This window comes from Stegodyphus dumicola, chromosome 4 (assembly GCF_044657685.1).
Source record: "Stegodyphus dumicola isolate Sdum_Otavi_A_Nest chromosome 4, ASM4465768v1".
Taxonomy (NCBI): domain Eukaryota; kingdom Metazoa; phylum Arthropoda; class Arachnida; order Araneae; family Eresidae; genus Stegodyphus; species Stegodyphus dumicola.
In genome coordinates this window covers 5223189-5241585 of record NC_140771.1, presented here as the reverse complement: position 1 = coordinate 5241585, position 18397 = coordinate 5223189, and the positions used below count along the sequence as shown (strand labels likewise).

The 18397-nt window shown below is 29.1% G+C and overlaps 1 protein-coding gene across 1 annotated transcript in view; it reads right to left on the bottom strand.

Annotated features, from left to right (window-relative positions):
• Positions 1 to 7992: 7992 nt before the first annotated feature.
• LOC118188905 (ADP-ribosylation factor 6-like) overlaps positions 7993 to 18397 on the bottom strand; it is a 33031-nt gene continuing 22626 nt past the window's right edge. The window contains exon 5 of the mRNA XM_035359428.2: positions 7993 to 17558. Coding sequence (XP_035215319.2) covers positions 17416 to 17558 — 143 coding nt within the window. The 3' untranslated portion in view covers positions 7993 to 17415. The remainder of the gene's footprint in view (positions 17559 to 18397) is intronic.

Genomic DNA, 18397 nt, shown 5'->3' with positions numbered 1-18397 from the left:
TGAGTAAGGGGAGATACGGTCAGTGTAATTTTGAACGATTGAACCAAAGCCAACTAGATATCTAGTTGGCCTTGGTTCAACCCATCAGGCCATCAGGTTGTAAGTAGAGGGAAAAAAAAATTCAAATAAATAAATAAATACAACATATGTTCATGGTACATATGGTAAGGAAAACTTAACTGCATCGAATAGTTACACCTAAGTACGCATAAAAAGAATTTTATCGCGTTAATTATCAAGAGATAAATAAGAGCAAGGAATTTTATGTTTAATAGAAATGCAAAGAAGAAAAATTAAGACTAATAAAACTAATTTTATTCATATATATATATATATATATAATTGAATATTTTTATGCGTAAAAAGGAAAATTCTTACAGTTTAACAGGAGTGTCTCAAACCAGTTTCCTTGTTTGGATCTTCATAACGTCGCCTGGCGTCCCGATTTTGATGTCCTTATCGGCTCCCGAAAACTTGAGGATCAAAGATTGTCTTTCAACTCACGGAATCTAAATATCAGTCTAGAATGGTTAATTCATGGATTTTCAGAAATCCTTGAGACAGAGTCTAAAGCAAAATGGATGAAAGGAATGGACAGAGGAATTTGTTTAGTAGAGAAGAGGGGAGATAGAGAGGCCCCTTTCGAAGCAGTAGAGAGAAGAGAAATATTAAATATAAATTATTAAAATACAGGGGAGAGAGACAGGGCAAGCTTTAAATATCCATAGAGTAATAGGGGAGCGAAGGAAGGTAGCGTCGGGTAAATTCAGAATGCAGCATTCATCCATTTATTCGTGCATATTTACCCATGTAAGGTGATTGATAAGATTTCTAAGAGCAAGGTCAGAGATAGGAGCGTCTTGAGGAAGAATATTTTTAGACCAGGATTTAGAGATGGAGGTAATATGTATAAAGAAGGGGTGGAGGAAGAATGAAGGAACAGAAGAACTGGAGATGAGGATATGCAGGGACAATTTCAGAGTAGCAAGGTACCTCAAGAATTCTCAATTCGATTTTAAGCTGAAGCAAACCGCGTGTATTCGTTACTGAGTAACGGGTACATCGGTTGACTCGAAGTACCGAATTGGTATTCACAAATTCATTTCGGTACTGGCATCTGTCGTACGGTGCGGTTGCTATTCGAATACGAATGATGCGGTTTCTATGCCAATACGAATGATACGGTTTCTATGCCAATACGAATGATGCGGTTTCTATGCCAATACGAATGATGCGATTGCTGTTCGAATACGAATGATACAGTTGCTAACAATACCCGTGTGTCATACTTTTCATTGATAATTTTGAATTTTTTTGGTTAACTCATCGGCGGAAAATGGAGATTCCGTGCGGAAGTGACGTTTATTGCATAGCAACCAGTCTGTCTCACCTCTACATTGCTCGAGGCTCAGGGAAAGGGGGGATTGTTTGTTGTCAAAAGTGCTGCTTCGCACGTGCTTCTCAATGAGGATGGCGGTATAAAAAAAATTACCAATCTGTTGGAGTAAAGAACATTTAGTAAAGAGCACAGAAAAAAGAAATGGGAAGAGTCAATGGATATTTTACACAAAACTGCAGATATGTGAAGAGCAATTTTACGTATGATCTTTTGCAAAATGGAAATTTTCTAAAAGGTTACATGTTTGTAAACTATTTGTAAACAGTTTTATGGTTAAAATATTTTTGTCTTAAAAGGTTATGTAACAGTGTCATAAATCAAATCATTAAAATATAGCATCGCGTACGCGTGTTTAATATTCCTACTGAATTTGAATCAAATTTTTTTTTAATTTTTAGCAGCCCATGATTATATCAATAATTTTATTTATTCAGGAATTATACTTATCACGTAGCTACAAATATACCATGTATTGAAAATACCAATAAGCAGAAAACTTTGGATTGATGCATTAAAAGACGATTTACTAGTGAGTAAAAATATAAGAAATTTTTAACAAAAGTAATGGGAAGGAAAATAAAAAGAATTAAATAACTATAGGTTAAATATGTATATATTATATAAAATGGAAGGAAAAATTGCATAACAGCTGCATATTAAGATAATTGAAAGATTTTTCTGTTTATATAAATGAACTCTCGCATTCTTCCGTGTCAGTAGGTGCAATTATAGATACGTGGGTACTATCCTACAGCGCTGATGACACCAGAAAATCCGTTTTGTTGAAAACTATGTAAATTTATCTATTTGGTGAAAATACCAGAACAAATAGCATATGTAACCTATCAAGTGCACCAACCAGTCGCGTAGCTAGGGTGGGGCAAGGGGGGACATCTGTCCCCGGGCGCAGCATCCAAGGGGCGCCAAACTGATGCTACAAAATTTTTTAATGAAACGTTTTCCATTCTTGTCATACAGAAAGGGGCGCAAATTCTTCAGTTGTGCCCGGGCGCTGGAAACTCTAGCTATGCCCCTGGCACCAACTTCACATTTATTTCTTAGCCCAATATATCTGTCATTAACAATATATCTCTGGTAACTTCCAGAAGCAAAACAATTTAAGGCAAACAAAACTTGTTTTAAATAAATAAATAACTATATATATATATATAACTGTATTATACATATATCAACATATGCAGTGAAAGGAAATTGCAGTACATATTCCTATTTATACCCTTTTTAAATCGATCTCACCAGCGACCGTGAGGTAAAATCGCTGAACACTGGTAGTTCAGTCCGAGGTTCGAATATTGCGAACGGGTTGGCTGCATTACCAACATATCTCTAATAACCAATATATCAATATATCTGTCATTACTAATATATTTCTCATTACAAACATATTTCTGGTAACTTCCAAAAGCATAAAAATTTAAAGTGCACAAAACCTTTTTTAAATAAATAACTATATACATATATAACTGTATTAAATATATCAGCATATGCAGTGAAAGAAATTGCAGTACGTTTCTATTTATACCCTTTTTAAATTGATCCCACTAGCGGCCGAGCGGTAAAATCTCTGAACACTGATAGTTCGGACTGACGTTCGAATCCCGCGATCGGGCTTGCCGCATGGGCTTCATTACCAACATATTTCTCGTAAATTCCAAAAGCATAAAAATTTAAGACATAGAAAACCTGTTTTAAATAAATAAGTAACTAAATGTATTATAAATCTATTAACATATGCAGTGAAAGGAAACTGCAGTACACATTCCTATTTATGCCCTTTTTAAATCGATCCCACTAGTGGCCAAGCAGTAAAATCTCTGAACACTGGTAGTGTGGTCTGAGGTTCAAATCCCGCGAACGGACTGGCTGCATGGGCCTCATTACCAACATACCATTGGTAACTTCCAGAAGTATAGAAGGTTAAGGCACGCAAAATTTGTTTTAAATAAATAAATATACAGTGAAAGAAATTGCAGTACATATTCTTATTTATACTCTTTTTAAATCGATCCTACAAGCGGCCGAGCGATAACATCCCTGAACATTGGAAGTTCTTTGCAAGGTTGGAATCCCGCAAATGGGCTGGCTGCATGGGCGTTTTCGTGGTTTTCCCCATGTGTTACGTGTATACGAGCTAGTTTTCGTTAGAAAGCCCTCCACGAAGGCAACCCTCACTTTAGGCAGATAGCCCTCGAGGCTTTGCCGTAATTATATAAAACCAAAACCAAGCACTTTAAGATCTGAACAAAAATACAAAACTGATGTAATATCTAAAAGCAGACAACATTAAAAAATCTTATAACTAATTATAAATCTTGCATTATAATATTTACAAGAATTTAACCGAAAATTATACAGGAATTTAACTTGTTTTATACAGGAGATTTTGGAAACTGACATTCATATCAGTACAGTTAAAACTACTTAAATAATTTTTTTAACTCAAAGCAATTTAATGTAAATGTTGAATTTAGGATGTGAATAATTTGAATTATATACTGCATATTCTTTAATGCACGTGTTAATGTATGAAATTTTTATACACTACAAATTAAAATAAAAGTAGAGGGAAATACATCATAATTTAAAACATAAAATTTCAAAATTTATAAATTACTCATCCAAACATTAAATTAAGTACATTGATAAATGTTGTACATTAATAATGTTATCAATGTACAACTAATGTACGTTGATAATGTACATTAGTTAGTTGAAAAATTAAAATTTGAAATTAAAAGTGTGCACTCCTTCTTTATATGTGAAATAAGAAAACACCAAATATATTATTTTCACTAAAATTTAATTAAGGAATTGCTACTGTAGAATACATAAATAATCTAGAATCGTCAGCATCAAATGCATTATTTCTATAGCGAAATATTAGAGTATTTCACAAATCTTAAGAATTTAAAATATCCATTAAGTACACTTCCAGAAACTATCTGCCGTCCTCACTTTAGCTCTAAAACAACAGTCAGAAACTTAAACGGCAGCTATCCAGCTGACGGAAAAATTTCCGACGCGCCGATCTCTGTAATGATCGAGACGATGACACCAGACTCGCTCTCTGTCGTGTAGATCTCAAAAAACGACCCGTTCTTCCATCTCGACGGTGTCCAGACTAGGGCCCTTAGTTAAAATATTATTTAGTTGTTGATATTTAAGAAAATGATCAATTTTGATAGCGTGAAGCGTTATTTTGTATTTGCTTTTTACATTAAGATTTATAGTGCATATTATGTTTGTAATTTGAAAATTTAGATGATTATTGATTTTTTCCTTGAGCGTGCCATAGTGAGATTTTATTGATTTGAAATATTTATATACTGCACTTAGGTATTGTTTATATGAGAATACGTAGGATGTAATCCCATTTACTCTAAGCTGATTATGACTCTAAGTTGATACTTGAAAGGGATTTTTTCGTGATGTGCAAGTACATATATATGCATTTCGCATAACTCAAAAACGATTTGTTGTAGAACGTTGAAATTTTGTATATGGGACTGTTATAACATCTAGATGTGCAACTCCCTTTTTATTGCAATCGGTAACACTACAAAACGTAAATATGTATATATGTATTTTAAATAAATTATAATTAAATGTAAAGTACATATATATACATATATGAATATCAAATAAGAGCCAAGTAAGGCGAAAATAAAAGCCTTGGTTTTTATTTTATTTATTTATCACTAATTTAGTTGCTTGGCTTTTATTTTCGCAATCGTTGGTTGTAGTCAGGATTTAATTTTTTAAATTAGAAGTGCTGGAGCTCTATGGAAGGCCATCAGAAAAAATGAATAAATAAATACATAAAAATAAATAAAATAACTAATACAATAATAAAATAATTAGCAACTAGAATATTAAATGATTATTATTATAATTCAATAAAAATGTAAAGACAAATGAAAATTTAATTAATTCTTAAATTAGTTGTGAATAACTAAGTAATGAAATAAAATACCAGACATCATCTTGTTTGGGGACTGTAGCTGAAATTGTAATTTAAGAACTAAGCCGAGCATTAGCTAAATTTAGGCCCTTGATGAGCAAATAATGTACTGTTTACCAGAGTATAGATAGAAATTTGGTTATGTAGCCTATTCTTCTAAAACGACGTTTCGTTGCTGCCTCCCCCCACCAATTCCCTTTTTTTCGGTTTCGGTTACGGCAAAGCATACTAGGGCTATTACCTAAGGGGAAGGATGCCTTCGTGGAGGACTTAGAAGAATAGTGGATTTGTTGTCGATCTAGAGAAACAAGCTTCGCAACAGCAAAGATATTAGTGTATTGAGATTTCGACAAAGCACACTAGGGCTATCTGCCTAAGGCGAGGGATGCCTTCGTGGAGGATTTTCTAAGGCAAACTGGCTCATATGCAAGTTACACATGGGGAAAACCACGAAAACGTCCGTGCAGCCAGCCTTTAGCCGGAAATTTAACCCCGGACCGAACTATTAGTGTTCAGCAACTTTACCGCTCGAGCGCTCGTGGGCTCTTTTTCATTTCATTTGCTGTTTGAAAAACAGGTGTTCACTTTACGATAAAGCAAGCACCTGTTTACTTCAATTAACACGGATTAGACGATATGACTCTTACTACTTTATTCTCACTTAGCTTTTGATTTCTAATATTGATTCAATATTTTCTGTAGACATTCTGATTAGAATAATGGATTTCAAACATGTGCAAAAGGTGTGTATCTGAATATAAGGTTTATCTGAATATTAGTTTTTTTTTTTTTATAACATAGGGCCCATTTTATTGATTTCTAAAGCAATAGAACCACAGTATCGCTGTTTTGAAAGAAAGCAAAAATCTGAGAAATGTATAACGAACATTAATATACATGCTTTATTAGAAATTCACTCTTTCGTCATTAGCGTTCTGATGAAAGGAATGGGGGGAAGCAGCGAACGAAATAACGAATAACGGACAAATAACAAAATCTAATCTTTAATGCAGTCTCCCAGTTTCTTTATTGTATTTAGGAAAATTTTATGGTCATCATGAAAAGTGAAAATTTGATATGGATACCATGACTTCCTTCTACCACTATTTAAATTATGCTTATTTTTGCTGCACTTCATTTAAACTTATTTCCTCGAATTATTCTAATTTAATTAAGTGATACCCGAAGGCAAGTTACAAATGGCATCAAACACTGCAAATTTTGAAATTAAATTTCCCGGTCAATCTCTGTCTATGGGACTCAAACTTCTTGTATTTTTATTTTTTCATAACCAGTATAAAACTTCACCAGATATAAATATAGGAATCAGAAGACAACATTAAAAGTTAGATTTCATAATTTGTCCAAAATTAATTCTTTTTAAAATTTGACATTGACAAAATATGAATAGTTTTAAAATGCGTGCAATTACATAAATTTCATTCATTAAAATTAAATTGTGGAATCAAATTAAAAAGAATTAAAAAGAATAAATAATTAAAATTAATGCTGTACAAAATAATTATAATTCATATTAATCACATAATAAATAATTAAAAATAATAAAAAATAAAAATGAATGTCATTCCAAAACACGTGGTGCAAGAGTTGCCACAAAAATTTAAAAACTTTGAAAAATAGGGTCGTTGCCACACAATAAAAATGAAACTATGGATGATGTCATTCAAACATGACTACGTCACTTCCAGTTGTCATGTGATCTAAGATGGTGGGGACCACGCTCCTTTTCTGTGACGTCACTTCCGCCGCACCAAGTACGGGCACTTACTACTTGTATTTATCGCCTAGGGTACCAGAAATGGAGTCAAATCAGCACACCACTGAAGGATGACAGAAAGCAAAGAACATACTCAGTATTACTGTTGTGCTTTTTGGATAATATTCGCCAGGTGACAATAATGGGGCTTGTTTCCCAAAGCAGAACAGGGAGAATGAATAAAACAGCTTTACTTTGCTTTTATTGGTGACGATGAGAAGAGGAAGATTTCAAGACTCTGAAAGTTGCCTTTTTGATATTTAAAAGAATGATCGAGACAAATTGCATAAAAAGTACAGGAAATGTTAGGGTTAAAAAAATGTAAATTGGTTCGGTTGGAATACGATCAAAAATCGATAGTCTCCTGCCTAGATCGTTAGAGCTTTGGTGATTATTTTCATGAAGTTCATGTAACATTAAGATATCCCAAACTATGCAAATTTTTCTATCATGATTGGAATACTGGTAAACTACTTGCCTTGCCACAAAAAAGCAGCATTTATTTCAGATTCAGCAAATGTTCATAATACTTTCATTAATAAATTTGTAAAAAGGTTATGCTTGATAATAAAACTTAGTTGTTAACTCTCCCAAGTATAGGATGTTCATTCTGTATAACAAAGTAAGTAAAAATTGGGTGCTCCATTTTATCATCTAAAAAATAGTCAAAGTATTTCAGCATTCACTGATAATGATAAATTGCAACTACTTGCAACACATGCAAGAACAAAAGACGTGTGTTATCTCATCAAAATATTCTGAACGTGTAAGATTAATATAAATAATATAAAAAGTGTTACTAAAATTTAAAAAAATATTTTATATGCCAAGAAAAGAGATTTTTAATATTTATTAACAAATCCATTTTTATATCAGCAATCTTTTACACATATAACATTGAATATAATTAAAAAAATCTCATCAGCAAAAATGCAGTATTACATAAATAATAAAAGGTTTTATCATAAATTAGGGACTTAAGATTCAAGTCTATTGATTTATATTTTTTTAGTAAGGCCACTCTTTAGTTTCCATTACATGACGTATTATGAACTCATACAAACATTGCAAGTGAGATTTCACAGCAATACAACTTATAAATATAAATTTCACCATTCATTTCAGTGTTTCCCAATGGAAGCCACTTTTTATAAAGTTATATTAAAAAACAAATTTAAAAAGTGCTAAAATAATTAAATTGAGAAAAACCATTATTTTAAAACAAATGTACTCAAATGCTTGTTGTTTTAGAAATTTCAGGTATGATCATTTAAAATGTTTAGGAAACACTAATCTACACAGGGATTCAAAATTCGGTAAATTTCTAAATAATTTGTATTTCAGTACTTTTCATAAACTCATATATTTTCCCATTACAGGAATTTTAATATGGAAATACTTTATTTACAGCCATGATCCTTACCACAGCAGAAATAAAACAACAGAAAAATCTCAAAATTGATACTGAATTATTGAACATAATTAAAATATATATAGCTACTAAGACAAAAGAAATAGCATTTCTGTAAGAATTATTGACAATAACAGTATATATTGTCTTTCACATTGTGAGTCAGGTTAGAGAATCTTTACATAACCTTCGTTTTCAACAACCTTATTACAAAAAATCACGATTTTAGATCTGGAGATATTTAATCATCTGTATTGAAAGTGATAGTTTATTTCCCCATTCTCATCAAAAGTTGACAGTAATAGACACACAACATGGAGTGACATTCAATCCTGTATAAATGGAACAAAATTCAGTATATGTGTTCATCCCAATCTAGGAATAATGTTGTTTTGTAAGTCAAAATAATGCTCATGTTTGGCAGTGATAGTTCAAAATCAGAATCATACATTCAGCATGTTGCAGTCTGGCATAACTGCAATGAATACATGTACGTAATATAAATTTAAAACAAGTCATTTCATGTACTGAATACTAAATATATACTGAAATGCAAATTTTTTAAAAGTTTACAACTTTCACATTAAACTTATGTTGGTTACAAACTTGCAATAGAAGTGAAAATATGTGTTAAATAGTTTATTCTTGTTATACTTAGAATTTAATTATTTTTAAATACTCCACATTTATTTAAACAAAATCTTTTAAAACTCACGCAATTATAAGACCATTAAAAGTCTAATAAAATTTTAAATGATTTATATATTAAAAGTTTACAAATTTCATTTCCATTTATATAAAATACTTCCAGTGCTTTAAAAATCACAAAATATTTTACATGTTTTAAAAGCTGCTAGAAGTTTAAAAGAGCATTTTCTGGAAAAACTTTGCAGCACAATTTTTGAATAGAAAAAAAAATTAAATTCTTTTTAACTTGATTATAGAAAATAAAAATGTGGCTTTTTGTATTTAAAAGAATACATGAACATTTTTTCTTGGAAATACAATTTAAATAAGGAATTTTTCTGTTCTTTAGTTCAAAAGTGAAACAGAACTATACTTGACACAGGCAAGGGTGAATAAATCAGGCACTTAAATACCTTGGATTTAATTCTGGGTACCAAGGCAAAATAAGTGTATAAAAATTCTTAATTAAATAAATTTTGTTCTACTATATAATGAATGTACAAATATTTTTAAATATCTATTACAATTTCACAAAACAAAAAATTTAAAGCAGTTTTCTTCTTTGTAGGAAAAATTTTTATGGCACCCACATAAACAGGGAATGTTACAACAAATACAAATTTAATATCAATATAACTTTAAAAAGGTTTTAAATAATAATACTGCCAGCTTCAAAAATTGAACTAACCAAATTATTATGGATATTTAATCTAGAAATATGAAGGAAATACTCCCACATTCTGGCTTAAAATAAAGTACACACAAGTTCCTTGATTGCATTTTGCATATATAACAATTATACCTATATTCCAATTTAATCACAAAATACAATGAAAAAATGACAGGAAAAGTTACAAAAACTTTGTTTTATGCAATTATTTTGTTTAACTAAATTTTACAAAATTATTCTACATGAAATTTTTATACAACAATATATGTACATATACAACTAAAAATTGTTCAAAAGTATTTTATTCAATATATATATATATATATATATATATATATCAATAAATAATCCTAAACAAAGATAAAATTTCATTTAAAAATTCCATTTTTAAAGACAATAAATTTATGCATTTATATAAAAAGAAAACATTAACAGATGTCTAAAATTATTCAGTTTCATATTATATTTACATTTGTACCCCTATAACATCAAAAATCACTCATACATTCATAAATATTTCATTATTTTAAGATAAAAATCCTGATTTCAAAATTTTAGAATATGTACTGAACAAAAAGATATATTTAGCATTATTTTACCATTAAATGAAACCAATATTAATTCATAACAATGAAAAGAAAGAGAAATGATGGATACAGAGTAGAATATTAATTCATATAAATAACATAAAAAAAAACAGGAATGTCTTCAATTAAAAATATAAGCTTCAGTCCCATACTGAGTAAAAACACTATAATCTAGAACCTATAGTTTTTGTGCAATTTCATAAAAAATTACTTAAATCTTTTATATATATATATATGAGTTGAGCAAATGCTAATTACAAGAGTTCAAATTCATTTTCCATAATACTTGAGCATGTATTATATATTATATAAGCACACAAGCACAATAACAAATTAAAATGCAAATATTTTAATAGTGTTACAAAATATGATTCATAACCTCAACTTCTTACTTAAATTTAGATTAAAAAGTAAATATTTGTTAATACACTGCTTAATGAAATTTAAGATTAGTTTAATATATGACAATAAGTATAAATTCATTATACAGTGAACATTTTTCATTGCTATAAAATCATATAACATGAACTGCATAGTTTTACTTAAAAATTGCTTCATAAATTAACAATCTCAATTCCCTTCAATGGAAGAATGCACATATATCATTTAACAGGCTGATGTATCATCATAGTTATGATACATTTCACTGCCTAAATATGATTATTTTCTAAAAGGTTTTAATAATTTTTTAATATAAATACAAAATTTATAAATTTTTCATACAAAATTAAGCATTTCTGGAAGAAAAAAAAAAAAAAAAGAGTTCTGTTGTTTCTTATTATTCTAAGTTTTCAATTTTGCTTAAAAAAACTTCACATGAATAGGATTTTCAAGTTTATAACTATCTATTTATTTGGACTGTTTTATTTATTTATGAACCTATAAATATGCCATATAAGCTTAACTATTTATTCTCAGATAAACAAGGAATTTTAGCAAGCTGCTAGAATACACCAAAAAAGTTTATTATTATATGCACTGTTCAATACTAAAGAAATAAAAAAAGGGGATATTAATAAAATATAATTTGAAAAGCCATTTTCATTTGTTTTTCCTAAAAGAAATTATAATAGCAGTTAATGCAACAAATATGAGTAAGTGCACATTTTAGCATCCAAAACAAAGAAAATTAAAAAATAAAATTATGTAAATTTTATAGATATTCGGGAAGAGGCGTACAAACTATATAAATTAGCAAAAGAAAGTGAAAATTTATGTCACTGATATTGTATGCATTCTTTGTTTTTTCCATCACTAAATTTTCTTACCTAGCCACTCCAGCATGGTGGTTGGGGAAAGCACTGCTATAGTCTTGGGTAATGCTTATAAGGATATTTGTAAGTGCATAGTATCTTTGTGATATAGAGGCACTTAAAATACTGTCAAATAGAAAGTTTTCTTGAGGATTTGATGATGGGCTAAGATCGGTGGGAGACTCTTGAATCCATCCCCCGACAGATTTTTCAATAAAACTGGGGCAGACCTAGTCAAACTCATACTGTCACCTATAAAATGCCCAAGGCCTAAGCCAATGATAGGCCAACTCTTACCTCCTGGCCATGATAAAATTTGCGAATCCGATCTGGCTGCAGGCTTAGATTAGGAAGATGAAAAACAATAATATTATCTCTTAACAATACTTTTCTCTGTAAGCACTGGTGAAGTGGAAAGCATGCACAGAAAGCACATCAGCATATATTGAGAGCGACATCAGAAATATCCATTTTATGTCATTAAGAAAGGCTATGCACATAAATGTGTTTCTGTAATTGTAATATAATTATGTCAGTCTCATTGGTACAGGAAAGAAAAAGTATATTTCAGTATTCTCATTTAATTAATTAATTAGCAGTTAATTTCCTTAATTATGATGAACACATGAAAAGATAAAAATGAATGACTAATTAAAACAACTGATGCAAATGAATGGCTAATTCAAATAGCACAAAATTTTACCTTACTTTACTTCCTTTATTAACTATTGTTATAAATATTATCGTAACATATTTCAAACTATACCTTAACATGATGGCGCCTGCACAAAACTTATGCTACTATGGTAATACTCCCCCCCCCCCAACCCAGGCTTTCTTCCACTGCACTTAAATATATTTCTTAGCATGCTTTCAGTGAATTATTTATTAAATCTCTACACATAACTCTGAATTATAATGTTCAATTTCCACATGAATTTCTCTGATACTAGTTTTATATCAACAAATTAATTTTTGTTTTTTAAAGTTGATTGTTCTTCATTCTATTGATAAAAGTTGAAAATTGCAGTTATAGTCAGTTATGGATGCATATTTTATTTATTTTTTCATTTAATACACCCTTTGTTAATAAAAATATTCCTTTAATGAGAACCAAATACTTTATTGGTAAGCTACAGAAATACATATTAAAGATTTCTCTGAGCATAAAGGTTTTAATAAAACCTGACTTAACAAACTGACACTTGGGAAGAGAATTCCAAACAGTTAAAGCTCCCTGTTTTTCGATTTTAAGGAAAATATACTTTTGAGATTTTCTTCCCATATACATGCATTACTGCAGAATTCCTACTGTCAATTTTACATTTATAATATATTACATATTAAAATCACACAGCAACAAGAACAAATATATTATAACTCTAAACTTTAGATGCCAATTATTCCCAAAAACTAATCACAAAAATTTCAATGAATGCTGGCAGGCATTCTGCTGCAATTTAAGCTCCCCAAAAAAGTTTTATTTTTAAATAGTCAAATTTTAAAAAGCTTTTCAACTTATTTTTATATTATTTCTCAATGTTACATAAAATGATAATTTTAATTTTCAATTTAAAAATATAAATGTTATATATATATAAAATTTTAGACTACTGCAATGAAAATAAGGAATAAGGTTATAAAATAAATAATAATTGTTTATATATAAAAAGTGCTAAATGAACTGAATTTCGCCTCCACATAATGCATGACAAAAAAGATCTCACATATTCATCATCTCCCAAAAATATAACTAAAAGTTGCACTTTAAAAACCACACCCATCAACTTATGTCATTTTTCTGTTATATAAATGATAATATTCAAGAATAGTCGAAGAAACATCTATTGAAACAGTAGAAGATTATTAAAAATATTCACAAGAGCTGAAAAATTGAAAGTTAAAGAAAACTTAACTTTTAAACAAATATAATAAATAAAAGAAAAAACTAAAAGTTCTGAAACTCATAATTAAGAACTACTTAAAAATCTCTTAAATTTATTAAATATTTTCAAAGACGATCTAAATATGAAACACTATTTTGTGTCAATTTTCTTAGACAGCTCTAAACTATGAAAAATAAAATAACTGGATCTATCGCAATTTTTTATTCTTTAAAAAAGAAAAAATATTCAATGCAATTTTTTATAATACTATATCTTTTCTACTTTAAGCTTTTTCAATTTCTCTACATGTATTTTTAATTATACACTGGAGATTAATTCAAAATTGTTTTAATTCTGTTTAAAAGTCATAAAATATGCACCATACTTAGAAACTTAATCATAAATTACTATTTTATGATTACAAATTTAATAAATAACTAATTATATAACAATTAATATCGACGTAATTTCCTCAACTTTTTATAGAGGATTAAAAAAAAAACTATACATATAATTTTTTTTTTACTCTGAAGCATAGAATAAAAAGTTTTATTTACTTGGTTTGCAGAACTATTCTCAATACAATACCATTTCATTTCCTTTGATCATATTTGAAATAAATAACACTATAATTTAGATTTATTTGTAAGATAAAATAAATTTTCTCAACAAGCTAGAAACAATATACTTCAGTTTCACATGCAGAGTACAACTGAACTTACAGATGAGAAAATATTTATGATTGCTTTTGGCAAAAAATTAAGTAGAAAATGGTTTATAAAAAGCACTGTATATTTATAGGCATGATAATACTGTTCAATTTTAAAGCTGTTTTACAAAATACAATGTAATCTAAATCATGCTTTTCCCTTTATTTAAAAATCGGGATCCTGGACATAGTCAATCACATCATAAATAGTAGATAAGTACACCCAAAAGAAACAATGCTTTACAGAAATCAAATAAATATATCTTATACATGACATATATAAAACAGAGAAAAACTATGTGGATGATTCAGAACATAAGGACTTCGTCATTAGCAAGACCGCAAAGTAAAACATTACCTTTTTTATTCGAGAATCAATAACATTCATTTTTTAAACCGTTCAATTTAAACACAGTATTTTCTTCTCTCCTTTAGAGAGCAACACATTATTTTTTCCTTAATTTATTTCATTTAAACATTGTTTCTTTAAGTGGATTTTTGAGCATAAAGAATGAAAATACAAATGGATAACCATTAATAACTGAACTAATTAATTTGAAATCATAAAGCATTTCAATCAATGGTCGATAAACTGACAGCACTATAATAGTTTACTTGTGAAATAAAAATTAGTTTAATTCATTAAAATTTGAATGAAAAGAACTAATGTGCTAGAACATGGAAACAACATTTATACAAGTCTTTTAATATTAAACTTTTTTCAAATTCAATAAAGTAGAACTTGTTTAATTATCAACATACCCAGTCTTGTGTGCTTTTCTATTTCAGTATTCTTTGTTTTGATTTAAACAGCTGTTTAACACAATTGGAGGGGGGGCTGATAGAGATATATTTAATATACAGAAAAAATTTTTTAAAAAGATACACAGCTAAAAAACAGTTAAATACTAAATTTATTTTTGACATGCTCACAGCCGTAAGGCATACACAGGCTCTGACCCCAGGCATGCAATATAAGTTATATTGTACCATCCTTCCACCCATCACTCAGGAATGTGCTTTGGTCTTACATACTCAGAATATTAGATATTGCTGCATGTGACAGAACATCATTTAGTTTTAAGTATTTTATGAAGGAATCAGGGCATCATCAGAATAATTATATTGCTTTAAAAGAAAGTAACCGAAAAGTATTTAGAAGAAAGGGAAGTGATTCAGTGAGCAAGTTTTTTTTTTTTTTTGGTGGGCAATTCAGATATCGATGGAAATTATATGCATTTTTAAAATTTACTCCTACAAAATAATAAAGCAATTTTTGTAAAAAAGGTTGATTTTGCATTATTTTTATGAATAAATGAATTTAGTTTTTTCCCTCTCCAATACATGTTCACTATTCTTATCCCAGGTGCCCGATATATATAATTAACACATACTTGCTATAAAACATTCGCAGTTCGCAATATAAATTGACAGACAAATATGAATATTCATAATGGCCATCCAAAGCCAAAATGCTGCTACGATTTATCTCACACTTCACAGTCAATGTGTTAAATAATTATCAATATATATATTATGGCACAACAAGATGTTGCACATTCTTAAATATATTTTGTTAAAAATATAAACATGCTTCATAAACATTTAAGACCATAAAATACTTAATGAGAAAAATATTCTGAATAACAAATAGGTTGGGAATTATTCTGGATGATCAATCAGTTTTATAGAAAAAAAGATAAATTTACTACAACACGAAAAACAAACTTTTAGAACAACAAAGCATCTAGCTCATTCTTTAGAAAATGAACAAAATTTAATTTTTTTCATATGCAATAATGAAAACAGAAACACAAATATAGATGATAATATGCACATTAAAAAAGAATATTATATCACAGAATAATATATATATAAAAACTATATAGCTTTGAATATGGCTTCCGTAAAGAAAAAAAACCTGGAAGAAGTTTTGGCACTTTTAAAAATGTTATATTAGCATAAATCAATGATTTTAAGAAAAATATTATCCTTCAACAATTTTTCATAAACTAATTTGCACTTACATATGTGTGTGTGTATAAATATGAAATCTAGCTGCACAAAGAATCACCAATCATACTTGACCAACTCCAGAAATGAAAATGTGAAACAATTACTTTCAGGGAAAGGGGAAGAAAAAAGAACATAGTTTTAAAGCTAATTGGAGTTTCAGAAATAATTTAAATATTAGTAAGTCTTAGATTTCAATTTTTTTATGAAACTATAATGGAATATTTTAGTTTTGTATAAAAGCTAAGTATTATAAATATTTGCAACTACCTTTGTGCATTGCTTCAATCTTTTTTTTTATGAGACTTAAAATACTGCAATAATTAGTTAATACAAATGTATCGGTAAATTGAATAATTTATTCATTCAACTAGCTAATAAGGAAAGGAAAGATACTAAAAAACTAATAAATACATAAATAAACAATATTATTCAAAGGGCACAGAAAATTCTGTTACCAAGCAAACACTGTACATATGGAATACCTATATTATCCATGCATGATATGAACATAAAGGTGCAGATTTAAATTCTGATGCACTTTTAGCACAATAAAACAATCAGATACATTTTCATTTGCAACAAACAACAGGATAAAGCATTTTTATCAATAAATATATTATAAATGCATTAGAATATCTAAGCCTATTTATGGAGAATCACAGCACTGTAAGTATTACATACCATACTTACTAACCCTTTAATATAAATAACAAATTACAATGGAATGTTTTAAAAGCGTTGCGACTGTCAAATATCAATAAAAATTCAGATAAATTTGATTGACTTAAAAAACTATTTATGCCAAAAAATTTTACATTTCTTATGAACAGCTAATATTCAAAACTTAACAACTCCATGGAAACTCTTAAAATCCCATTATAAATTACACACACTCAGAGAATTTCCAGAGCAGGAAAGGAGATTGTAAACATAGCATCTCTTTCTCTATAAATAGGCTTATTAAAGGAAGACTAATTTAGATATTCATACAACAAAGGAAACAATTTATTTGGTTCATAATATTTAGTAATAATTTCTTCAAGATTTATTATTTGCAGTAAGCCACATAAGACCCTCGTATAGACCATCGCCAGTTGTAGCACAAGACGGCTGTACATACCACACACGATCACGTATTCTTGTGAGGCCTAATTTTTCTTGTACCTCATGAGGCTTCATTGCTATAAATAAATATATAAAAAAGTGCTTAAATTGACTATACAAATGGGATTATCAGAACTTGGAAAACCATTACATATATTAAAAAAATAATAATGAAATTATATTCTAAAGTGACTTGTTTAAATTGTAAACATATACAAATATATGTGTATGTGCATACATGTCCAATACATACATGTGTGTGTGCATATAATAATTAAATTATGACCTAAGAGAGTTTTAGGAATTACACTTAATTGGTATTTCAGTAGAAAGTGTAGAATTGTCTGTTAAAGATAAACAAATAATTGATAAATTTGAAAAATCTTCATCTTTTAATAATGGTAGACATCAAAATAAATTACTTTGGAAATCTAATTCTGGTGGATTAAATAACAATTTTCAAATTACGAAGAAGCGTTTTAGAGATTTTCAGAGATAGATTGGATAAGGATATAGAAGTGAGTAAAGAATATAAAAAAATAATTGAAGAACAGGGCTTGAAGATGGAATTGTTGAAGTATATCAAAATAAAAATCTCGCATCAGGTTATTATATGCTCCATACGCCCTGCACACATGCAACGGTCTTCCACGCAGCTACTGTTCGTATTAGGGAGAAAATGGGATAACATACAGTTTCGCCTTCAGGACCGGTTCAAATGCATATCATTTTCCATCCCTTAACCCATAAACCACTGCAAGCATTTTCAATTTTAGAAAAAGAAAATAAATGAAGTTTGTTTTTATCACATCGAGATGACACGAAAAAAATTTCGGGCTTTGTGTTCGAATTCAGCTCTAGGTTACAGCACTTTTCTGCAAATTCTTAAAGTGCACGAACACTTTTGGGAGGCATG